General features: G+C 48.1%; 1 protein-coding gene across 1 annotated transcript; it reads right to left on the reverse strand.

Moving 5' to 3' along the window:
- Window positions 1-14,736: 14,736 nt before the first annotated feature.
- LOC106548681 (rho guanine nucleotide exchange factor 19-like) lies at window positions 14,737-24,690 on the reverse strand. Its single transcript, XM_087702069.1, has 8 exons — window positions 24,540-24,690; window positions 24,247-24,399; window positions 23,414-23,543; window positions 22,096-22,170; window positions 21,848-21,940; window positions 18,007-18,167; window positions 16,963-17,124; window positions 14,737-15,291 (listed from the first exon to the last, which is right to left on the reverse strand). The coding sequence occupies exons 2-8, from the start codon at window positions 24,276-24,278 to the stop codon at window positions 15,249-15,251; spliced, it is 696 nt and encodes a 231-aa protein (XP_087558195.1). The 5' UTR covers window positions 24,279-24,399; window positions 24,540-24,690; the 3' UTR covers window positions 14,737-15,248.
- Window positions 24,691-26,014: the final 1,324 nt, after the last annotated feature.

Consider the following 26,014-nt stretch of genomic DNA (forward strand, 5'->3'; position numbering starts at 1 on the left):
CACCCGAGCTCCTTACCGGTCTTTAAAGTCTTCAGCGCTTCCATGCACGCGCACAGATTTAGGTTAGGTTTAGGTTTATTAGCACGTATAGCGCCTGCGCGACGCTCCGCTGAGCAGCTGGAGCATTGCGGAGGGACGCCGGGTGGTTGGAACGGGATCCAGAACCCACCACTCTCTCACACACACACACGCAAGACAAATAATATGTATGCTATTTACACAGTGCTAGTCTTCTACAATTATTTTTGACCAACTTATTCATTCTAAATACATATGTAATCTCTTATTTCAGGTCTACTTAGGCTAATTTTTTTCACGTTCCGACTCCCACCTCATGTTTCCAGCCATTGATAAAACCTATTCCATAGGTCATCATATTCTGTCTCTCCTTTGCTTTTTAATTCTAACGTTAGTCTATCCATTTCTGCACCTGTTAATATCTTCCTTGTTGTCTCTTTTTCTTTTTTTCAATCAAATTTTTATTTTTTATATTCTTTTTACATACCAATGTGTGAATGGTGTAGTAATTGGGTAACATACATTTCAGTACACATAAATAGTTTTATTATTCCTAAATATTATATTTCATTTCCATTGTTTCATATTATTTATACATGTCTTTTATTATGACCTTTCCTTGGTGAACCATCTTTCTGTCCTTTTATATATCTTAACATATTAATATATAATTATTATTCCCTCCCCCCCAGTATTTTCCTTATCTCCTTTTCGGAAGGGGTATTTTCACTTTTCCATGCTGTGCATTCACCATTCTCACTGATGTTAGGATGTGAAGTATTAGGTATATTGCTATAACTTTCTGTAATAATACCTAATAGAAATAATTCTGGCTTTAATTCTATACAATGTCCAACCATTTTTTTCTAGCCACATCTGGATTTGTAACCAAAATCTCCTTGCTTTTTTTTACAGGTCCATCACATGTGGTAGTAAATGCCTGGTCATGGTTTACCTTTCCAGCATTTTGGGAATGTATCGCTAAACATTTTAATCAATCTTGTCGGGGGAAGATGCCACCTGTAAAACATTTTAGAATAGAATAGAATGACAGAATTGGAAGGGACCTTGGAGGTCTTCTAGTCCAACCCCCTATTTAGGCAGGAAACCCTATACTATTTCAGACAAATGGCTATCCAACATCTTCTTAAAGACTTCCAGTGTTGGGGCATTCACAACTTCTGGAGGCAACTTCTGTTCCACTGATTAATTGTTCTCACTGTCAGGAAATTTCTCCTCAGTTCTAAGTTGCTTCTCTCCTTGATTAGTTTCCACCCATTGCTTCTTGTACTACCCTCAGGTGCCTTGGAGAATAGCTTGACTCCCACTTCTCTGTGGCAGTCCCTGAGGTATCGGAAGTCTGCTATCATGTCTCCCCTAGTCTTTCTCTTCACTAGATTAGCCATGCCCAAGTCAAAGTTTCTCTTTGTATGATGTGGCTAATGTCAATTTCCCATTTCTTTCCCAGAGTTTTTGCCAATTGTCCAAATCAATGTTGTATCCAAAGTTTTTAGCCCATACGCCCATTGTCTCCTTAACTTGTTCTTCCTCCATTTTGTAGTCTCCATGTGGCACAGCCTCCCTGGGAGCATGATGTGAGCTTTGCCGGAGTGGTGGGGTACATGCTTTCATGAGCTGCAAACAGCTTTCTGATTTTACGATTTCTCTGAAGGCAGGTTTCGTTCTCTTACAAAGTAGACTGGCAGCTCCTGTTTGTGTTGGCAAGGCTTTCCCCCTTTGACTTCCACAAGAAGGAATGGTTTGTTTTTTTTAAAAAAGAGTTTAATTATTTTTTAGATACAAACATAAACATTCCATCTTTCCTTAAGCAGTGTGTCGTCTGGGTAAAAACATCTCTGTGCAAAATCGTTTCTCTTTTGCCACATCTTTCACATTCATATTAACATATCATCTTCCTCCTCCTCCTCCTCCTCCTCCTCCTCCTCTTCTTCTTCTTCTTCTTCTTCCTCCTCCTCCTCCTCTTCTTCTTCTTCTCCTTCTCCTCCTCCTCCTCCTCTTCTTCTTCTTTTTTCCAAAATTTATATATATTTTTTATTTCTCTTACATACCATTTTAAGTAAACATTCACATTTGTTATTCTTCTTTACATTTCTCATTCTTATACATTTGTTATGTCATTTCATAAGTTATAATATAAAGTTTGGGTTGCTTTATTTACCTTCCCTTCTGCCTGTTGTAACACCACCTTATTTTTTCTTTCTTTTCTCCCTCCTCCCTTCTCTACTTCCTTCCTTCCTCCTCTCCTTCCCCTTCCTTCTTCCCTTACCTTTCTCCTACTCTTCCTCTTCCTACCCTCTCTCCTTCTCTTTCCCTTCCATCCTCCTCTTCTTACCTCTTTCTTCTTTCCCCTGTCTTCCTCTCATTCTCTCCTCCTCTCTCCCTTTCTTTTTCTATTGTTGCAGGTGTCTCTTTCAAATCTCAGTTTATGTTTCCTCCGGATGGTATTTCTGCAAACCCAAATATAATTTAGTATCATTTCTTATTACCTTACCTTTGCTAATCTATTCTAACTGTTCTCCCCCCCCCCCGCTTTATATCTCGCTCTTCAATATATACTTCAATTCTTCTTCTTAATATCTTCTAGCAATAATATCATATCAACATTAAACATCATTATTCTCATTGTACACATACTAACAGTTTTCATCTTATTTATATCTCTAAGTATATTGTCTACTTATTTTTTAGCTTTATTCATTTCCAAACTCCTTCTCCCCCCCCCAAACCATTGGTAAAATACTTCCCAAATCATATAATATTCAGTTTGCTCTTTCACCTTCATTGCTAATGTTAATCTGTTCATTTCTACACATTCTAATGTTTTGAGACTCTGAACTTAGGAGTGATTCCTGGATTGTGTTTATTTCCTCGGTGGTGGTTTTTTTTGCTGATAATGAAGGAAACTTCTCAACTCTGCTCTCTTTTGGACGAGTCAGAGAGAGGCACTGTTAGTAGGTGACTGGATGTCTTAGTACTAGTACTGGCATTGAGGGGGGGGGACCAAACTGTGGCTGGAGCACAGCAGGAGTGGTGAGCTGTCCCCTCTGAAAAAAAAGGACACAGGGGGCTGGAGGATCTTTTGTTAACTCGACCTCCTGTTTTTTGTCGAGCTGACAAAGCATTCGCAATCATGGGGAATTTAGGCTTGAATGGGGAAGCTGGTTCCCAGCGCAGCACTGAGCCGCTGGCTGGCGTGGGCAGCCAGGCTGCATTATCAGCTGAACCTGATGAGGTTGGCATTTCCTTTTCATCAGGCCCGGAGACAAGCCGGAGCAACAGAGGCAGGAAGTTCAGGGGTCACGAGCCTGGAAAACACCGGCAGGACGGCCGCTTGATCAGAGGGTGGATTATGGGAGGGAGAGGGGGAGGGAGGAAAGGGAAAAGGAAGGAAAGGGAAGGGAAGGAAGGAAGGAGATCAGAGGGTGGATTAAGGGAGGGAGGGAGGAAATGGAAAAGGAAGGAAAGGGAAGGAAGGAAGGAAGGAAGGAAGGAGAAAGGTCAGAGGATGGATTGAGGGAGGGAGGGAGGGAGGAAAGGGAAAAGGAAGGAAAGGGAAGAAAGGAAGGAAGGAAGGAGAAAGGTCAGAGGGTGGATTGAGGGAGAGAGGGAGGGAGGAAAGGGAAAAAGAAAGAGGGAAGGGAAGGAAGGAGATCAGAGGGCGGATTAAGGGAGGGAGGGAGGAAATGGAAAAGGAAGGAAAAGGAAGGAAGGAAGGAGAAAGGTCAGAGGGTGGACTGAGGGAGGGAGGGAGGGAGGGAGGAAAGGGAAAAGGAAGGAAAGGGAAGGGAAGGAAGGAGATCAGAGGGTGGATTAAGGGAGGGACAGAGGGAGGGAGGAAATGGAAAAGGAAGGAAAGGGAAAGAAGGAAGGAAGGAAGGAAGGAGAGAGGTCAGAGGGTGGATTAAGGGAGGGAGGAAAGGGAAAAGGAAGGGAAGGGAAGGAAGGAAATCAGAGGGTGGATTAAGGGAGGGAGGGAGGAAAGGGAAAAGGAAGGAAAGGGAAGGAAAGAAATCAGACGGCTGCTGGAGGCGTGAGGAGAGAAGCCAAGTTGGCTTGCAGTAGGAACTTCAGGGGCTGTGCTTCCTTCAGTCTGCGGTGTGTTCCACCCCCCTGCCTTGTGCCCATCCTTCAGCACAACTCCCAAATCTCGAGGGGAAAGATGCTGCTGGGATCTCGCCCTGCTCTGCTTTCTCCCAGATGGAAAAAAAAAACGAGAGAGAGAGAGAGAAAGAGGCTGGGGAATTCCTCCTTCAAGCAGGTGCCAGGAACTTCTGCACCCCACTGTTGCCGAGCCCCGGATAGAGGGGGATTATAGCAGCTGCTGGCAATCGACTTCTTTCCGGGTTGGAGCCACAAGCAGGTGTAATTAACAGCGGAGGAGACTTAAGTCCCCTCCCTGGCTGAGACCCAGCCTCTGCCTTGAAGTATTGTTAGGGTTGGGGTTTTTATTGTGGGGGGGATGTTTGCATTTGTTGATTGTAGCAGCATGTGGCTTCTTTTGATCCCGTTTCAGAGAAATGCTTCAAAACAGACATTAACATGAATCAAACATTGAAAGTGTCTTCTTTTTATTTTGGTAAAGTTTTTATTTGATTTTAACACAAAGTACAAACAGTCCATTAAGCAGTGTGTCCTCTGGGTGCAGATATTTTGTGCAACAACAATTAAATTTTACAATCCTATTCATTATTTATCTGTTCCCACTGTAGCAATCCTCTTTTTCAATTATTTAGCTCTTTTGGTTATACGAAGTCTAATTAATCCATTATAACACAGCTAATTTAACTTCTAGTTTTTATATTTATTCTGTCACCATCGATAAAATGCTTCTCATGTCGTGTAATCATCCGTTTGTTCTTTCTCTTTCATTGCCAGTGTCAATCTGTTCATTTCTGCACATTCTAATGTTTTCCTAATCACCTTCTCCTCTGTGGGAATCTCTTCACTTTCCCAATTTTGTGCAAATACAATCCTAGCTGCTGTTATAACATGAATAATGAAATATACACTTTCTTTACTATGAGTTTCTGTTAAAACCTCGAACACTGTGGTAGGTTCCGGCAGAGATTACTGCTGGTTCGCTCAGGGGTGTGCCTGTGCAGTACAACTAAAATCGCTCTGCCCGTGCGCAGAAGCAAAAAACAAGATGACGCCTCCGTAGGACTGAGAACCAGTTCAGGGGCATGGCAGGCCTGGGTCGCTGCTGGTTCCAGTGACCCAGACCGCCAAGCTCCTACTGGTTCGGCCGAATTGGTCCAAACTGGTAGGAACCCACCACTTCCCCCAACAGGAATAGACAGTTTTAAGTCTACATGTTGTATCAACTTTTCGCGCCAAATACTGTATTTTTTGGCATATAAGATGCACCTTTCCACCCCCCAAAAAGAGGGTAAATGTAGCTCCACCCACACCCACCAGAGATCAAAATCACGAGGCATGGAGACAGCGATGGTCTGTGGCAATCCCTGCAGCCTAGAACAGCCGATTGGGGGTATTCCTGGATCGGGATGCTCTGTGCACAGTCACTCATGCCCATGTCCTTTGTCGCCTGGACTACTGCAACGCTCTCTACATGGGGCTGCCCTTGAAGAACACCCAGAGGCTTCAGTTGATCGAGAATGCGGCCACGTGGGTTATCATGGGGGTACCTAGGTGCTCCCATTTTACTCCCCTTTTAGGCGGCCTGCACTGGTTGCCGGTTGTTTTCTGGGTGCGATTCAAGGTACTAATTAGGACCTTTAAAGCGCTCCATGGCTTAGGCCCAGGGTACCTGCGAGACCACCTACTGCCACCAGTAGCCTCCCACCATCCACTGCGATCCCAAAGAGTTGCCCTCGTCAGGGTGCCGTCGGCCAGACAGTGTCGGCTAGCGACCCCCAGGGGGAGAGCCTTCTCTGTGGGAGCGTCTTCCCTCTGGAATGAGCTGCCCCCGGAGCTTTGCATAATCCCCAATCTCCGGTGCCCTAAAAAGTTGGCTTTTTCAGCAAGCTGGCCTGGCCTGAACAGAATAAAATAAATGACTAATGTAATTGTTAATTTTAATCTAATTTTTATTTCATTTCCTTTTTAACTTTTGTAATATGTTTTTCTTTTATGTTGTACGACGCCCTGAGTCCTTTGGGAGAAGGGCGGCATATAAATCCAATAAACAAAGAAAACAAACAAATAAACAGTCTTTTAAAATGCGGATTTGGGCCATAACATTTTCTCTCTTTCCAACTTTGACTGGAGGAATCTTTCCGGAGTTTTGCAGGTTTCACCTTGGGATGACTAGGATTCTCTAGAAAGAAAAGGGCTCCCTGGGAGGGATGGGACAAGAGGTGGGGGGGGGGGAGATTTTCCTGGCTAAGAGGAGCAGGGGAATTCCTTCAACGGGGATGATGCGCAGCCCCAAAGAAGGCCGTGCCCCGTTCCGTTCTGCCAGGCCTCGCTTAGTAGTGGAGGCGAGGTCCAGGGAAGGAGACAAGCCAGGCGGGTGGGTGGGGGTGAGAGAAGCTGGCTCCCCCCCCCCGCTAGAAATGCCACAGCGAATACGTGTCTCCTCCTGGGAAACATGCCACAGATAAGGAGGCTGGCCTTCCTCTCCGCCTTTGCCAAAAAGTTGACTTTGGCTGCCCCTACATCGATAGCGCTTGGCGGGAGAGGAAGCTGGATGCAGCTGGCAGGAAAATGTGCATCTTTACCCTTAACTGAGGTTAACGGCAAGGAAAAGAAGTTTCCAAACATCAGTTCTTCGTTTCCTCCCAGCCTTTTAAACCTCCATGAGCGGGAATGATTAACCCTTAAAAAGCTGTGAAAGCTCGGATCCCTGGAAGAGCCCGGGACATTTCATCCTCGGCCTTTCCCTGGTAGGTAGCTGGCATTCTTAGAGTTGTCCCCACTCTCCTTTCTCCAACCCATCTGTCTGTTGCCTCTTTCATTGGCTGTCCGAATCACGTTGCTGCTACCGGGAGTGCGGCTATTACTAGACAGTGTAGCTTGGCTCACTTACAGGAGACATCTGGGAAAACATCGCAGCTTCCCGGCGCTTCCTTTGTCCTTCTGATCACCTGACAGCTGGCGGAGGCATGCCCGTGGGCTAGGAAACCAAAATGGCTGTGGGCATTTTAGGCTTATTGTTTAGGTAAAGGTTCCCCTCACATCTTATTTCCCAAGGTTAGCATCACTGTATCCTTTGGTTCAAACTTTCTGCCCAGTTTTTTAAAAATGCATGAATTGAATACAGTAATCCATTTAAAGTAGATTTCATTACTATTTACTTAGCTGACTGTGGATTTTCACTATTATTATTCCAAATGTAACACCTGAAGTTTCTGAATTACAGTTCAGCAAAAGGTTTCAGCCAGTTAAGGTGAAGGTAAAGGTTCCCCTCGCACATGTGTGCTAGTCGTTCCGGACTCTAGGGGGCGGTGCTCATCTCTGTTTCAAAGCCGAAGAGCCAGCGCTCTTCTGAAGAAATCTCTGTAGTCACGTGGCCGGCATGACTCAACGCCGAAGGCGCACCTCCCCAACAAAGTTGCTTCCTAGTTTTCTACTTGCATTTTTTTTACGTGCTTTCGAACTGCTAGGTGGGCAGAAGCTGGGACAAGTAACGGGAGCTCACTCCATTATGCGGTGCTAGGGATTCGAACTGCCAAATTGCTGACCTTTCTGATCGACAAGCTCAGCGTCTTAGCCATGGAGCCAGTCATCCCTTCAAGATCAGAGTTCAATTCTCTGGATCCAGCGAAACCATCCGTGTCCCCTCCCCACAACTCCCCTCCATTGCTGACCTGCCACATTCCTTCCCTCCTTCCAAGTAGAGCAAACACCCCTGTTAAAAAAGGTAAACATTTTTTGATTTATTATTATTATTATACAATTGTATCACAGCGGCCAGTTGTTTCGCCGGATTTGGCATTGGTTACTAGTCGGGCCCCACCCAGGGGCCTAGGACGTCGTAACGTATTTTCGTAATATGCGTGCAGATCCAAGCAGTGCGGCTTTTTGCATTTGACTGATGGTGATTTTGTCAATTTTTAACTGTTTTAAATGTAATTCCAGTGCTTTTGGAATAGCACCCAATGTGCCAATTACCACTGGAATTACCACTGCTGGTTTGTGCCATAGTCGTTGAATTTCGATTTTAAGTCCTGGTATTTTGCGATTTTTTCATGTTCCTTCTCATCGACCCTGCTATCACCTATTAGTAATATTACTATTATTATAATAATATTAATATTATTAGTAATAATATTACTATTATTATTTATTTATTTATTTATTTTGGGCGGAAGATAAATAGGAAGATAAGCAAGCCGATGATCTTCGGACTGATGCTAGGGAATGGCTGAACTGCAACACACACACATACACACACAACTACACAGCGGGTTGCCACAAAAGCCTCAGCGCCATTCCTCAAACAACATCAAAGGACAGATGGGGCGGCCGTGTTTGCTGAGTAAGAAAAGTTCCTCCCAGGAAGGACTGAGATTAATTGTCTGGCACGCATACACACACACACACACACACACACACACACACACACACATCCTACCGAGGCTACCCCAGCCCGGTAGGAAGGAGGCAGGGAGGCAGATGCAGCTCACTACTGGCTGGACATCCAGGAAGGTCCCCATCTTTTGCCCCATCTCCAGGGAGGGCGAGAAAACCTCTGGCTGAACTGGTCCACGGAGCTGGAGCTGCCCGAGGGTGGATGGGGCAGGGGTGAAATCCAGCAGGTTCTGACAGGTTCTGGAGAACCGGTAGCATAAATTATGAGTAGTTCGGAGAACCGACAAATGTCACATGTGGCTGGGTCCAGAATGGGGTGGGAATGCGGATTTTGCAGTATCCTTCCCCTGGAGAGGGGAGGGAATAGAAATTTTGCAGTATCCTTCCCCTGGAGTGGGGAGGGAATGGGGATTTTGCAGTATCCTTCCCCAGGAGTGGGGAGGGAATGGAGATTTTGCAGTATCCTTCCCCTGGAGTGGGGAGGGAATGGGGATTTTGCAGTATCCTTCCCCTGGAGTGGGGAGGGAATGGGGATTTTGCAGTATCCTTCCCCTGGAGAGGGGAGGGAATGGAGATTTTGCAGTATCCTTCCCCTGGAGTGGGGAGGGAATGGAGATTTTGCAGTATCCTTCCCCTGGAGTGGGGAGGGAATGGGGATTTTGCAGTATCCTTCCCCAGGAGTGGGGAGGGAATGGGGATTTTGCAGTATCCTTCCCCTGGAGTGGGAAGGGAATGGGGATTTTGCAGTATCCTTCCCCTGGAGAGGGGAGGGAATAGAGATTTTGCAGTATCCTTTCCCCAGGAGTGGGGAGGGAATGGGGATTTTGCAGTATCCTTCCCCAGGAGTGGGAATGGAATGGGGATTTTGCAGTATCCTTCCCCCAGGAGTGAGGAGGAAATGGAGATATTGCAATATCCTTCCCCTACCACATCCACCAAGCCATGCCCATTAAGCCACACCACACCCACTAAACCACGCCCACAGAACCGGTAATAAAAAAAATCATCACTGGGGGAAGATCAGGAAAACTGACCCACAGTGAGATTTGGACATCTTTTAATGCAAGTCTTTTGATTTAATCCGCATGTGTGTTTGTGTGGGGGGCTGCTTTTGCAGATCTCAGAGCACCTCTGGCCTTGATGGACTCCCCTGAGCTGGCTTGAGACTTTCCCAAAATATTCCAAGCTCTTTCGCCCTCAATAAGGATGTGGTGGCTCAGGGGCTAAGATGCTGAGCTTGTCGATCAGAAAGGTTGGCGGTCTGGCGGTTCGAATCCTTAGTGCCTTATAATGGAGTGAGCTCCCTTTACTTGTCCCAGCTTCTGCCAACCTAGCAGTTCGAAAGCACGTAAAAAATGCAAGTAGAAAAAATAGGGACCACCTTTGATGGGAAGGGAACAGCGTTCTGCGCGCCTTCGGCGTTTAGTCATGCCGGCCACATGACCACGGATACATCTTTGTTCCTCTGCTAGTAAAAATGGAGCATGGGCAGAGGGCTGCAGGTGCCCCTGACATGAGTGATGTTGAGCTGGCCATGCCACCCTGCCTATGCTTACCTGCCCCCCCCCCAAGGTCAAACCCAAACCTTATTTGGACCTCAATGAAATCAAGTTTGACACCCCTGCTCTAGCAGAAGGTAGCTGGATGCAGTTTAACAGATGAACAAGGTTGGAAAGGATCTTGTAGGTCATCTAGTCCAACCTCCCCTCCCTGCTTAAGCAAGAGACCCTACACCATTTCTGACAAATGGCAGTCCAGTCTCCTCTTGAAAGCCTCCAGTGATGAAGCTCCCACAACTTCTGAAGGCAACTTCTGTTCCATGGGTTGATTGTTCTCTCCATTGGTTGATGGTTCTTTCCATTGGTTGATGGTTTTTCAATTGGTTGGTTGTTCTTTCCATTGGTTGATTGTTCTTTCCATTGGTTGATTGTTCTTTCCATTGGTTGATTGTTCTTTCTATTGGTTGATGGTTCTTTCCATTGGTTGATTGTTCTTTCTATTGGTTGATGGTTCTTTCCATTGGTTGATTGTTCTTTCTATTGGTTGATTGTTCTTTCTATTGGTTGAATGTTCTTTCTATTGGTTGATGGTTCTTTCCATTGGTTGATGGTTCTTTCCATTGGTGGATTGTTCTTTCCATTGGGTGATGGTTCTTTCCATTGGTTGATTGTTCTTTCTATTGGTTGATTGTTCTTTCTATTGGTTGATGGTTCTTTCTATTGGTGGACTGTTCTTTCCATGGGTTGATTGTTCTTTCCATTGGTGGATTGTTCTTTCCATTGGTTGATGGTTCTTTCCATTGGAAGATTGTTTTAGCATTGGTTCCAGCTTGCTTCTTCCCTCTCTGCTCCATCACTACAGGCCCGGGTGTCTCTTAGGCGCAGGACAAAGTTTATGGAAAAGGAACTGACAAATGTCAGTTGGGGCGAATGGTAGGTTTAATCATTAGTCTGATGGTGAACAAAGAATTCAAGGTGCCCTTGGAGAGCGGGGGAGAAAGGGAGGGAGTTGGGAGCAGAAGAGCCAGTTGGATCTCACCCTGGCTAGTTAAGCACTTTTTGGCAGCCCCTTTGGACTATAAATGCCCAGAGGAGGGGAGAGCCTCTTTGGATATAAGGAGGGGAGGCACAATTGGGCACTGCTGGGCAGGTGGCATTTAGCCTTGTTCACCGAAGCAAATCTTTGGTCACTTATTTACCCCTTCTCCACAGAGGAGAAGCCGAGCGGAATTGGAGCCCCTGGGCTCAGCCCCACAATTTGCAGCTGTGAGCAGGTTGCAGCCTCTCCCTCCCAGGCACAGGTAGCTGTAGCTTTTTGACAGGGGCTGAGTGGGAATGTTATGTTTATTAAATCCTTGGATGTTCCCCTCCCCCAGTGCAGTGGTAGTTGTGCCCTTGTAATTCTCTCTCCCTCCCCTCTCTCTCTCACTCTCTCTCTCTCTCTCACACCCCTCTCTTTTTCTCTCTCCCCCTCCCACTCTCTCATATCTCTCTCACACACATCTCTCCCTCTTTCATCTCTTTCTCTCTCTTTCTCTCCCTCCCTCTCTCCCCCTCCCTCCCTCTTTTATTGTTCTCTCTCACATACACATACAAACACACACACACACACACCCCTCTCTTTTTCTCTCCCCCTCCCATATCTCTCTCACACAAATCTCTCCCTCCCTCCCTCTTTCATCTCTTTCTCTCTCTTTCTCTCCCTCCTTCCCCCTTTTATCTTTCTCTCTCTCTCACACACACACACACCTCTTTTTCTCTCTCCCCCTCCCACTGTCTCATCTCTCTCTCACACACATCTCTCCCTCCCTCCCTCTTTCATCTCTTTCTCTCTCTTTCTCTCCCTCTCTCCCTCCCTCTTTTATATTTCTCTCTCTCACGCACACATATACATGTCTCTTTCCCTTCCTCTATCTTCTCTCTCATCTTTCACACAGGTATCTCTCTCTCCCTCCCTCTTATCTCTCTCTCTTTTATCTCTCCCCTCCTCTCTCTCTCTCTCTCACACACATGCACACGCAGGTCTCCTCCCTCCCTCTCTTCTCTCCCTGTCATTTCTCTCTTTCACACAGGCATCTCTCCCACCCTCTTATCCCTCCCTCCCTCTTTTATCTCTCCCCACTCTCTCTCTCACACACACACACATCTCTCCCTCTCTTTCCCTCCTTCCCTTTTATCTTTTTCTCTCTCACACACACACATCTGTCTCTTCCTCCATCTCCCTCCTTCCCCCTTTTCTCTCTCATACGCACACACACATCTCTCCCTCCCTCGCTCTCACATGCATCTCTCCTTCCCTCCCTCCCTCCCTCCCTCTTTTATATTTCTGAAGAAATGCAGGGCTTCTCTGAAGGTTTTGGGGGAATGGAAGGCCTTTGACTCACTTTAAAGAAATCTAAATGTAATAGATCTGTGTCTCCTGCGTGACCCGGGGGTTGGACTAGATGACCTCCAAGGTCCCTTCCCACTCTCTTACTGTTAAAAGGAATTTGTAGCAAAGGCAGCTGAAAACTAAGTGTTTGGCTGATAGGACGTTGCCGCCCCCTCCTGGTCAGGGAAATCATGGGACATTCCTCGCCGAAAAGATTTACAGTTCAGGTTAATTCTGCGATTAGAAATTGGCTTTTTGCGGCTGTGATTCAAAATTATGAGTTCCCAGAGCTGTCTTTTAAGTTGCCTTGGACGGCTGCTGCGCTTAAGAAAGTCATGAGGTTGTGGAGTTACAGTGACACATTCTGTGCTATCTGAAAGTTCCATTTTTTAAGCATCCCTTTCTTTGTTTCCCTACAGGCTGGCTTTTTGGGGGCTTGTCAGTTCCTGCTGAATGCAAAATTATATTATATAATTTTTAGGGGGGGGGGAATTGAAAAAAAAAGGAACATTTTGAAAATTGCCAGAGACATAAGATCAAGTGAGGTCTTAATAACACTCTATAAAGCTCTAGTAAGACCACACCTAGAGTACTGCATCCAGTTTTGGTCACCACACTATAAAAAAGATGTGGAGACTCTAGAAAGAGTGCAGAGAAGAGCAAGCAGGATGATGAGGGGACAGGAGGCTAAAACATATGATGAACGGTTGCAGGAACTGGGCCTGGCTAGTCTAGTGTAGAGAAGGACCAGGGGAGGCATGATAACAGGCTTCCAATATCTGAGGGGCTGCCACAGAGAGGAAGGGGGTCAAGTTATTCTCCAAAGCAACCGAAGGCCAGACAAGGAATAATAGATGGAAACTGACCAAGCAGAGATTCAACCTGGAAACAAGGAGGAATTTCCCGACAGTGAGAACAATCAACCGAAGGAACAGAAGTTGCCTTCAGAAGTTGTGGGAGCTTCATCCCTGGAGGCTTTCAAGAAGAGATTGGACTGCCATTTGTCAGCAATGGTGTAGGTCTCCTGCTTGAGCGGGGGGGGGGGGAGAGGGGTGGACTAGAAGACCTCTAAGGTCCCTTCCAACTCTGTTAATCTGGCTTATCAAAGAAAGAAGCAACCCAGAACTAAGGAGAAATTACCTGACAGAGAGGACAATTTACCAGTGGAACGGCCTCCCTCCAGAAGTTGTGGGTGCCTCATCACTGGAGGTTGTTAAGAAGAGACTAGACAACCATTTGTCCAGAATTTTATAGGGTCTCCTACTTCTGAGCAGGGGTTGGACTAGAAGACCTCTAAGGTCCCTTCCAACTCTGTTATTCTGCATTTGTGGCTCATTTGTTACACTCTTTAAAAATCTCCTTTTCTAGATCTATGAGACCAAAGCATGCTACAACCACGTTACTAACTATAAAAATAAATGCAATCTTATTGTGGCAATTTTTAACCATTTTATTTTAACCATTTTATTTAGTAAAATGTTCGGTATTTAACAAAGCAGCATTGCTTGCCTGCCCAGCTCAACGGCCAAAACGCCTCGGCCCATTCAGCCTGCTTCTGTGTTGTCCACTCTCAGAATAATTGCATCTCCACGGAACAAGATCCCCTTGTTTCTGTCAGGGTAATGATGATTTAAAGCTGACCAGCCAATGTAAGGCTGTAACTTAATCTGATGAAATGAGGATGAGTCGGCGGAGGTATTGCTGCTTTAAGAAGCTGGGTTATTGCCCCTTTAAGAAACTTTAAGAAGCTGTCTATATAAAGGAGGCCATGAGGGGGCATATTTCTCTCCTTGTGTATCTCTCTCCTCATGTATTATCTTCATAGTAGTTCTCCATGTAGAGTTGGAGATTGCTTGCTTGTCTAACTGTGCCTAGAAGGTGTGTGTCTGTCTGTCTGTCTGTCTGTCTGTCTGTATATATGTATGATACTTTTTGGACTATAAAATGCACCGGAGTATAAGATGCACCATGATTTTGAAGAGGCAAATTTTTTTAAAAAAGGTTTTGTACTCTGCAGGCCTCCCAAATCCTCTGCATGCCTCATTTTTTTTTTTGCACAAAAAAGGGCATGCAGAGATTTGGGAGGCTTGTAGAGTGCTCCTGGGGGGTGCCCCCCCCAAATGAGCAAAAAAAAGCCCATTTTATGCAAAAATGGGCCTGTTTTTGCAAAAAATAAAAGGGCATGCAGAGGCTTTGGGGGGCTTGTGGAGTGCTCCTGGGGGCTGGGGGGGAAAAAAACCTAACAAAATTGGCCCGTTCTTTGCTTGTTTTTGCCCTCCCCAGCCCCCAGGAGCACTTTACAAGCCTCCCAAAACCTATGAATGTCCATTTTTGCAAAGGGAGCAGGGTTTCGGTAGGCCAAAAATGCTGTATTCAGTGTATAAGATGCAGCCAGATTTTCACCCTCTTTTTTGGGGGGAGAAGGTGAGTCTTATATTCCGAAAAATACGGTATGTATATATGTCCTGTATGCCTTGTATATAGAAGTCTTTGTATATAAACCACTGTTTGTAAGACAAACCTCTGTGTCCTGTATTTTGCTCTGGGGTTGTCTCAAAATAGTAGTCACCACTGTGCAAACACTCGGACAGTTTCCATTTAGTTTCTCTGTGGGTTTGAGGGTCGTGGAAATCCCTGATATGCGCCCAACTCTTTTGAAGAGGTCATCAAGGCCTCCGCTTTACCTGAAGCCTCTTCGGACTCACGGTTACCCCATTTCCAGGCTTGGAAGCCGCCTGTGGGTAGTTCCGAGGCGAGACGTCTCCTTCGGTTGTTAGACGCAGCCAGGCCTAGCGGAGGTAGGGAGTCGGATCGAGGCTCCTGGGAATTCCTGCCTCGAGGTTTCAGTGGCTTGTTAGCCACGAAATCCAGTCTTGTCTCTGGGCCCTAGGGAGGAAAAAAAAACCTGCAATCAGCCAGACCTGTGATGGCGAACCTATGGCACCTGTGCCACGGATGGCACACGGAGCCCTCTCTGCGGGCACACAAGTTGTTGCTCAGCTCCACCCTGCATGTGCGTGCACCTCCTGCTGGCCAGCTGATGTTCGGGTCTGTGCTGCGCATGTGGGAAGGGCATGGGGTGGAGGGAGCATAGAGGGGGTGCGGTGTGCCCCCCCACACTCTGTTTTTGATGCCTGGAGGCTTCAGGGAGGGCCTCTGGAGTCCGGGGAAGGCCGTTTTCGTCCTCCCAGAGGCTCAAATAAAGCCTCCGGAGCCTAGGGAGGGCGAAAAACAAACCTCCAGGAAGTACCAGAAGTCTGAAAATGGGTCTGTTTCCGGCCTTTGCAGGGCTGCTTTCGCCCTCCCAGAGGCTCAAGGAAAGCCTCCGGAGCCTGGAGAGGGCGAAAATGCTGCCCTTCCACCATGGTGCAGGAGGCTGAGTAGGCCGCATGGGGTGGGTGGATCATGTGTGCATGTCCTGGGCCTTGAGTTTGACACCCCTGCTCTAGAATGATCACCTCCATCAATCAGTGGAGTACCCAAAGGCTCTGTTTTGGGCCCAGTACTCTTCAACATCTTCATCAATGATTTGGGGATTTGAGGGAATAAATGGGGAACTCATCAAATTTGCAGATGACACCAAGCTGGCAGGAATAGCCAACACTCCAGAAGACAGGCTTAAGATACAGAAGGATCTTGACAGACTTGAACATTGGGCACTATCTAATAAAATGAAATTCAATGGTGAAAAGAGTCAGGTTTTACATTTAGGCAGCAAAAACGAAATGCACAGGTACAGTATAGGTGGTACCTTGTTCAACAGTAGTAACTGTGAAAGGGATCTTGGAGTCCTAGTGGACAACCATTTAAATAGGAGCCAGCCGTGTGCAGCAGCTGCCAAAAAAGCCAACACATTTCTAGGCTGCATAAACAGAGGGATAGAATCAAGATCACGTGAAGTGTTAATACTACTTTATAATGCCTTGGTAAGGCCACACTTGGAATACTGCATTCAGTTTTGGTCACCACGATGTAGAAAAGATGTGGAGACTCTGGAAAGAGTGCAGAGAAGAGCAACAAAGATGATTAGGGGACTGGAGGCTAAACCATAGGAAGAACAGTTGCAGGAATTGGGTATGTCTAGTTTAATAGAAAGAAGGACTAGGGGAGACATGATAGCAGTCTTCCAATATCTCAGGGGTTGCCACAAAGAAGAGGGAGTCAAGCTGTTCTCCAAAGCACCTGAGGGTAGAACAAGAAGCAATGGGTGGAAACTAATCAAGGAGAGAAGCAACTTAGAACTAAGGAGAAATTTCCTGACAGAAAAATAATCAGTGGAATAGAAGTTGCCTCCAGAAGTTGTGAATGCCCCAACACTGGAAGTCTTTAAGAAGATATTAGATAGCCATTTGTCTGAAATGGTATAGGGTTTCCTGCCTAGGCAGGGGGTTGGACTAGAAGACCTCCAAGGTCCCTTCCAACTCTTGCTATTGTATTGTATTGTAATCAGAGGGAGTCATGTCCTGCCCAGCGGCTGCTGTAATCTGGAGTCCTCTGTAACCAAAGATATCTTACATCACAAACATCTCTCATTGACTGGAGAGGAAAACAACTCACTTGCTGTCTGCCTTGAGGATCAGCTGTCTGCTTTCATCTCTGTGGTTCTGGGCTATGGAGAGGTAGAAGCTCCATTCTGGGAGTCCCAAGGATTTTGTTCTGAAAAGTTCAGCTTTGACGTGACCAGTCCAGGCGTAGTCCATCACCAAGAAGCGCCCGTCTCTGGGAGGAACAGAAAGAGGGAGACATTTTGTGGCTGTGCTAGATCTGTTTTCTGTATTCGCTGGCAGAGGGCAGCAGGAGGCCGTTGCAGCTGAAAATGTAGCTTGGCAGCCCGTTTTCGCTGGCAGAGCACTCGGGCCACCGTGTTCTGACTGAGGCTTCCCAAGAGGCATGAAGCAAACTCCTTGTCGCGACAAAAACCCTTTTATTAATTTGCTGTGAATTCTGCTCATTCACATCCAGCAAAGTCTTTCGAGGGAGGATTTATCTGGCTTGGAGAGCTGCCAGGCCGATATCTGCAAAACGTGGCAAGGAGTCACGAACCAATGAAGCGAACTGATTGTCTCCTGCAAACTCCACTCCCCTTTCGCTCCTCTTTTATTTCCTCTGGGAGGGGCCATTCATCGTCCACCCTGTGGCCTTCCTCCTAAGTTGACCCCGGTTCTTTAGCTCTTCCCTTCGTCTGGCAACTCTGTGCCTGCACATACTGGGAACAGGCTCCAGCTGTTCATCTGCCTCACTGATATCTGACTCTGAAGGCAGCTGATAGCTGGCATACGGCCCTGGCTCGCTCTCTGCCACCAACACAGAGCCCTCATCGGAGCCTTCCCCAGACTCCAGGACTGGCCCATGTTCCTCCCCAACCTCCTTACCTTCTGAATCTGCTTCCAGCTCTGCTGATCGCTGGCGTGCTACAACACACCCTGACATGAGTGAAGTCAAGCTGGCCATGCCCACCCAGGTCCCCGAGGTCAAACACAACCCTGATGCAGCCCTCAATGAAATTGAGTTTGAGACCCCTGAACTAGCAGATATATTTCCCAGGACTCCGGATTCCTAACTAGGCTGGGTGAGGGTCTTTCGAGGTGGAGGGGCACTTACTCCTTGAGGTGAGATAGCAGCAGCAAGTCATTGAAGAGATGCAGATGGATGGACTTCATGCTGACCTGGGGCCGATAGCCGAGTCTGGCCTCTTGGATCAGGACCTGCAAGAGCTCTCCTTCGTGAACCAGCCATCGACCCTGGCTGAAGTGAGGAAGAGGCTGCAGAAAAGGAAGGATGGAGGTTCAGCTTCCTTCAGGAAAATATGAGAGCAGCTCAGGAGGGCGTCTCTTGGGACACTCGGCTTCTAGCTCTTTAGTAAAGTTTGTGGCAGAGTGTCAGGGTTCCAAATAGCATCCAAAAGTAAATCAGAATCTATGTATTGCTCAAAGTTCCCATTTATTAAGAGAGACGTGTTGGCACATCTGGGAAAACCCGAATCTGAAAGCTTCCTGGTTTTCCCCACCCAGTTGAAAGTTCAAGATCTTGCCCCCACGCCCACAAATCCATCCCATGGTCCCATCTCCCACTACCATGTTGGCATTTTCCACCCATCCAGTTCTGGTCAGGTGCAGAGGTGCAGAGACAAAGGATGACCTTGGCTGCCTAGAAAGAATGTTGTTATGGCTACATAGCATCTAACTCCATACAATCCTCACTCCCATTTTCCCACAATAGAAAATGCATAGTAGAATAATAGAAATTGTGTCAGGCCAAAGACCCAAAAGACACAGACAATCTGATCCAGGCTACCTTAGGCAGGTCGGGTGTGACGGGAGGAAGAGGGTATGAAAATTAAACTGGGGGGCTTTGGCTTAGGGTTTAGCTTTCCTTCCAAATAAATGCATTTCTCCCCCCCCCTCCTTTGAAAAACATGGCAAAATGGAGCATCACAGTGCGTTCTTCAAAAGAGAACAGGGACTTGGCATTCCCGCCACAATTTTCCTCTGAAGTAAAATTCAGAATTGTTTTAAGTGGCAAATAGTTTGCCAGCTACCCTGTTTCCCTGAAAATAAGACCTCCCCGGATAATAAGCCCAATTGGGCTTTTGAGCACATGCAATAAGTCCTCCTCCAAAAATAAGCCCTCCTCGAAAATATTGCAACACAGCAGCAGCCATGAGGTGACCACGCTTGCTGCCTCCTGCACCTCAAAAATAATAAGACCTCCCCCAAAATAAGGCCAAGCGCTTATTTCAGAGGTCAAAAGAAAAGAAGACCCTGTCTTATTTTTGGGGAAACACAGTAATTGGTATCGAAGGAGGAACTGACATAACACACTTTGTTCTCTTTTAAATTGCCAAGACTGGCAACTCTACTGACCAATTGGCAGAGAAATTGGCACTGTGATGTAGGCAAGCAGAGAGATGAAAAGAGGATATAATAAGAGATTCAATTTTTCTTGTTTCGGCCAGAATGAGATGTTTTCTTGTCCAGCGTCCTGCTCAGAGGTGGGTTCCTACCAGTTCGCACCAGTTCGGTAGAACCGGTTTGTCAAATCTACCGAACCGGTTAGAAGAGGTTTCACCAGTGGACCTGGAAAGCAGGCCACATCTACAGAAGAGGTTCCAAACATTTTTGAAACCCACCACTGACACACACACACACAGACAGACTGACACAGAGAGAGAGAGAAAGAGAAAGAAAGGAAGAAATAAAGAAAGAAAAAAAGAATAAAGAAAGAAAAAGAGTGAGAGAGATGAAAGAAAAAAGGGACAGAGAGACAAAGGAAGGAAAAAGAGAGAGAGAGAGAGAGAGAGAGAACACATGGCCGGCAAGCCACTCCTACCAGGTCACATGGCCAGCAAGCCACTCCCACAAAGGAGGCCACACCCACAGAGTAGGTTCCAAAATTTTTTGAAACCCACCACTGGTCCTGCTAGTCAGACACTTTGAAGAATCATGTTGGTAGAACATAAAAGAGAATTTCCTCTTCTGTGGGACAGCCTGTGAATATGCAGAACTGCACCTTATACTCAGTGGTTAAATTCATTTTTTCCCCTATCAGTGTCAGGTTTCCAAAAAATGCCCTAATTGATTCACGAGTCTCGAGCCATACCTCACCCGGGGAACTTTAGGAGCTGACAACTGGTTCTGTGGGCATGGCTTGGTGAGCGTGGCTTGGTGGTGGTGGGATCATGTGGCTGAGTGGGTGTGACCAACTTTACATCACTCATCGCAGCCCACCAAGCCACACCCACCAAGCCACGCCAACAGAACCAACAGAAAAGTTTGGCTGGGCAAGTCTTCTAGCATTCAACCTGGCTGCTTTTCGCCTCCTCCTCATGTTTGCTCTGTGTATCCAGGCTCTGTGTCTTCCAGTGCCTGGAAGTTGTCAGGATCTGGATGGGAGTGAACAAACTTGCACTCAATCCTGACAAGACCGAGTGGCTGTGGATGCTGCCCCCCAAGGACAGCCCAGATAGTCCATCCCTAATCCTGGGGGGGTGAAAATTTACACCCCTCAGAGAAGGTCCGCAACTTGGGGGTCCTCCTGGATCCGCAGCTGACATTAGAACATCACCTGTCGGCCGTGACCAGGGGGGTCTTTGCCCAGGTTTGCCTGGTGCACCAGTTGCGACCCTATTTGGATCGGGAGGCACTTCAAACGGTCACTCACGCCCTTGTCACCTCAAGACTTGACTACTGTAATGCGGTCTACATGGGGCTGCCCCTGAAAAGTGTTCGGAGACTACAACTAGTCCAGAATGCAGCCGCACGAGCGATACTGGGTGTACCAAGATATACCCTTGTTACACCTATCCTCCGCGAGCTGCACTGGCTTCCTATCGGTCTCCGAACGCGATTCAAGGTGCTGGTTATTACCTTTAAAGCCCTACATGGCCTAGGACCTGGATACCTGCGAGACCGCCTACTGCCGCATACCTCCCAACGGCTGATAAGATCGCACAGGGCAGGCCTTCTCCAGGTGCCGTCAGCCAGACAATGTCGGCTGGCGGCCCCCTGGGGGAGGGCCTTCTCTGTAGCCGCTCCAACCCTATGGAATGAACTAATCCCAGAGATCTGGATCCTACCCACTCTCATGGCCTTCCGAAAGGCTATCAAAATCTGGCTATTCCGGCAGGCCTGGGGCTGTTGACCTCATGACTGAGGTCCAGCCTCCACCAGATTGGGTGCATGATGTGGTTTTAATTTGTTTCCTCTGTTTTTTAATTCTTTTTTTAAAATTTACTTTCTGTAAGCCGCCCGGAGTCCTTCAGGATTGGGCGGCCTATAAATCTATTAAATACAATACAAATACAATACAACCCAAGAAGGGGTAGAGAAACAGCCACGCTGAATGCTGTGGCAGAGAGAAGCTGATCCGGTTGAGGCAGGTGGCAGCTCTGGGGCCGTGGGGAATGGTGCGTCTCTGGGTGCTGGACCCCAACCCAAGGCGAAGGGCGAGTGGGTGGCAGGAATTGCTTACCTTTGGTGAGCTGAACGGATGAGGTGATTAGCTGGGCCACATGGTGAAGGCAACATATATAAGGCGGGGGTGGGAGGGTGGGGCAAATGTCTGGAAGGGGCGAGTGAGTAGCCAGAAGGGGTGAGTGGCAACCAGGTGAGCAGGTGACTGGGCGGGCCTGGGTGGGGTCAACCAGGGGTGTTTTAAGTGGTTCGGTGAACTGATTCAAATCGTCCCTACCGGTTCGCCAAAACCAGTCCGAGCCAGTCGAATTCCACTCCTGCTTGTACTGCCTATTAATTTGTCGCAACCCCAACAGTATTTTTATCCAAGCAGTTTCATCGATGATCTAGGAGCAGCTGCAATTTCTTTCAAACCCTTAAGGAAAACAGGATGTTGTAGCCCTTACGGTGGATCGCGGTATTTATATCCACAATTATAACGATGATGGTAATCCGTGATAACTTTTCACGTGCGTGAAAGGTCAACTTACTTTGGTCTTGGAGAAGTCCATCCGTTTTTCCAGCATCACCAGCTCCTCTTTCTGTTCCATTGCTTGGACGTTCCTGTTGCATTGGGACACGATCTGAGAAAAGGCAGGACAAGAGGTTTGTCTCACGCGGAAAGAGCCATCCTGGGCCAAAGCGGAGGAGCCTGACAGCCAGGAAGGACAAATGGAAGGAAGGAGCCAGGAAATGCAAATTAGGAAGGGTCTCCCCCCCCCCCCCTGGCAGCACTTACCTCCCCCACGGCCTCGTGGGCCAAGCCCACCGATTTTGCCAGCTCGGAATCGGGTCCAGCCCATTTCAGGATGTTCTGACAGGGAGGGAGAGAAAACCACAGGCATGTCAAACAAGTAACCTGGTTCTCTTCGCCCCCCCACCCCCAAAAGGGGGCAAATCAGAGGTGGGTTCCTACCAGTTCGCACCAGTTCGGTAGAACCGGTTTGTCAAATCTACCGAACCGGTTAGAAGAAGTTCCACCAGTGGACCCAGAAAGCAGGCCACACCTACAGAAGGGGTTCCAAACATTTTTGAAACCCACCACTGCTACACACACACACACACACACACACACACACACACACACACACACACACACACACAGACTCACACAGAGAAAGAGAAAGGAAGAAATAAATAAAGAAAAAAAGAAAGAAAAGTGAGAGAGAGATGAAAGAAAAAAGGAAAAAGGGACAGAGAGACAAAAGGAAGGAGAGAGAGAGAGAGAGAGAGAGAGAGAGAGAGAGAGAGAAAGAAAACACATGGGTGGCAAGCCACTCCCACCAGGTCACATGGCCGGCAAGCCATTCCCACAAAGAAGGCCACACCCACAGAGTAGGTTCGAAAATTTTTTGAAACCCACCACTGGGGCAAATGGTCATGATTGGGGCCGTAAATTATGTGGGGTCAGAGCTGGCTTCACTTGGAAATGTCATTTAATTAGGGCATCCGTCGGAACCCTGACAGCAGGTTTCGGGATGTGCAAGGCCTGACGGCAACTGAAGGTAAGTAGTAGGGCAGCTCCACCCCACCATCTCCACTCTACCTTAATTTTTACCTGTGCACCCTGGAGTGGGAAGGATCTTATTTGGGGGATAGGGCTTATATTGGGCGCACATCTAAAAATCAAGTTAGGACTTCCGGTTCACCGACAAATGCGCGCTCGACAAAAGCGCGCCGCCGAAACCACGGTGAAAAACCGTGAGTTCGAAATCACGCCGACGAATGAGCGCAGAAGCGCGCCGACAACAGCGCGCCGACAGAAGCACACTCTGAACCTAACCCTAAAGATAACCCTAACCCTAACCCTAACCCTAACCCTGAACATAACCCTAACCCTTACCCTTACTCTTACCCTAACCCTTACCTTAACCGTAATCGTGCTTCTGTCGCTGCTCTTTTGTTGGCGCGCCTTTGTGGGTGCGCTGTCGACATCGCGGTTTTGTCGCCGCGCTATTGTCGGGCACACATTTGTCGGGTCATGAGGACCTCCGGGGTAGGTCATATTCTTGAGGAAACATGGTGGTAAGTGGAATAAGCATCCCTCCCCTCCCCACCTGTAGTAGGATCTTGAGCCGAGTGATTCTCTGGAAGGGCAACACCAGGAATGCTTTCAAGGGCTGCCTCTGGCAGACGGGCTGCTCCTCCAACGTGCGCAGGACCTGCAGGAAGCGGCTGTTCCCCTTCCTAGCTTGGTGGAGGGAACAAAGAAAAGTTTTCAGGAGGCCCTCAGGGCACTAATGCAGACCCCAATTGATCGGAGCTGAGGAAAGCTAGGCCTAAGGTGGACGTAGAGTGGGGAGGTAAGATGGGCTCTCTTGAGCCCATCTGGACTAATATCCCACGTGAATCTGTGGAACCAGACAAGGGCATGCTTTGCCTAGAGCAGGGGCCGGCAGCCTTGAACACTCAAAGCGCCACAAATTTCCTAACTGGAAGCCCCCCGTTGAAATTCTGGAGCCGACTGGAAGTCTGGTTCCCTGACCATAGAGTCTCCTCCTAGCACAGTATCCTTTTTCCTCTGCTAACTGGATGTCTGGTTCCCCCACCATAGAGTCTCCTCCTAGCGAGGTGCCCTTTTTCCTCTACCTGTCCTAACCGAAAGCCCTGTCAATTGTGGAGCCAACCTGAAAACCCACCCCTTACCATAGAGTCTTCTCCTGGCGCTTTCCCCCTCCCACCAGGAACTCCCCTCAAAATTGTGGCACCGACCATCAACAGGGGGCCGCAGCAGAGGGATAAAAAGAGCCACATGCGGCTCCAGAGCCACAGGTTGCTGACCCCTGGCCTAGAGCAGCAGGCCACCGATGGAGCGGTCCCTTGCTGCAGCTGGCGACCCCCAACTCTTCCTTCAGCCCAGCTGCCCCCCTGCATCCCCTCCGCTCCTCACATCAGCCGTTGCATGAGCTGCTCCTGATACATCTGGTTGGTGACGTAGGGAACGTAAGCCCGGTGGAAAGCAGGGCAGTTTTTCAGGACCACTTCCCCGAGACCCGGCAAGAAGACGTCCTGATCCAGATGATCCTCCAACTGCAGCAGAAACCTGCAGGGGGCAGAAAGGAGGAGGAGGAGGAAGAGGAGCGTGTTGGATGCCCTGCAGGTGATTGTCCTGGGAGGCTTCCAAAGGCCTTGGCAGGTTAATGAAGAGGAGCAGAGAGGGAGGGGAAAAGAGGGCCACCTTACCTCTCACTGGTATCCTTGACTTGCGAGAGATTGGAAAAGAGCTGCTGCACTTGGGCCTCCGTGACAGCCCCACGCAAGGCGGGAGACAGCTGGAAGTGGAAGACGGCCACCCGCAGGCTGCGCAGGTAGGAGGCCTCGGAAGTGATCACCTCAAACATAGCCTGCCAACGGAGACAAAAGCAGATGGGCTGCTGGGAGCGGAAACGAATGTTGCCAAACCCACGGATTGTTCCTATGGTGCTTGTCAAATCAAGGCTGCAGGGAGGGATTAGATTCCCTAGAGCAGTGATGGCTTTTGGCATGCCAAAAGCACATGCACATGTTCGTGCACCCATAATGCAATGCACGTGTGACACCCCCCCCGTGCACCCCACCCCCTGTGCATGTGTGTACAATCCCCCTGCACTCCCCCTGCGCATGCACACGCACCCTCTGTGCTACCCACCCATGCATGTCCCCCCCACGTTCCCCACCCTGCACATGTGCATGTAACCCCCTACACCTCGTGCATGCACACGCATCTCCCACATGTGCCCCCTCACATATGCGTCAGAGGCCCAAAAACCAGCTGGCCAGCAGGAGGCGCGTGCATGCGCGGTGGAGCTGAGCTGGGGCTCATGTGCCCGCAGAGAGGGCCCTGTGCACCACCTGGGACACGCATGCCACAGGTTTGCCATCACGGCCCTCGAGTAAAACACAACTTCTGCAAAACCCTGCACCCTTTTGCAGGGAATTCCGTGTAGACCAGCCCAGATCAACATTATTTAGCAATAGCAATAGCAGTTAGACTTATATACCGCTTCATAGGGCTTTCAGCCCTCTCTAAGCGGTTTACAGAGTCAGCATATTGCCCCCACAGTCTGGGTCCTCATTTCACCCACCTCGGAAGGATGGAAGGCTGAGTCAACCTTGAGCCGGTGAGATTAGAACCGCTGAACTGCAGATAACAGTCAGCTGAAGTGGCCTGCAGTACTACACCCTAACCACTGCGCCACCTAAGCTCCTATATTTGCGGTGTTGTAAGCTCTTTGCCCACGTGCAATTTGGAAAGTTTTTCGGTTCTTCTCTAGTAAGCCTAACGAGAACCTTCTGGGTCAGACAGCCAAAAATTATTTCCATGTGCCACTTAAATGTGCGGCAATGCAGTCTTGAAAAATCTTTAAACCTTAACTACCATGTTTTCCCCAAAATAAAACAGGGTCTTATTTTCTTTTGACCCAACCCCCCCCCGAAATAACCACTTGGACTTATTTTCGAAGAGGTCTTATTATTTTTTAGGTGCAGGAGGCGGCGAGCGTCGTCACCTCGCGGCTGCTGCTCTTTTGCGATATTTTTGGGGAGGGCTTATTTTCAGGGGAGAGCTTATTTTAGCACATGTGCTCAAAAGCCCGATTGGGCTTATTATCCGGGGAGGTCTTATTTTGGGGAAACAGGGTAGTTAAACTTTTGGACAGGCAAAATCGTGCCTATCTCTC

Source organism: Thamnophis sirtalis, unplaced genomic scaffold (genome assembly GCF_051295495.1).
Source record: "Thamnophis sirtalis isolate CommonGarterSnake01/CBP01778 unplaced genomic scaffold, rThaSir2_p1.2 scaffold_15, whole genome shotgun sequence".
NCBI classification, from domain to species: domain Eukaryota; kingdom Metazoa; phylum Chordata; class Lepidosauria; order Squamata; family Natricidae; genus Thamnophis; species Thamnophis sirtalis.

Bases quoted from the DNA above. Each gene is read 5' to 3' on its own strand.
- LOC106548681 (XM_087702069.1), bottom strand. From the start codon at position 24,278: ATGTATCAGGAGCAGCTCATGCAACGGCTGAT. The intron at 18,168-21,847 runs GTAAGTTGACCT...CCTTTTCTGCAG, and splicing joins TGGACTTCTCCAAGACCAAA to CCTCTTCCTCACTTCAGCCA. The intron at 17,125-18,006 runs GTAAGTGCCCCT...TGTTCCTCCCAG, and splicing joins CTGCTATCTCACCTCAAGGA to AGACGGGCGCTTCTTGGTGA.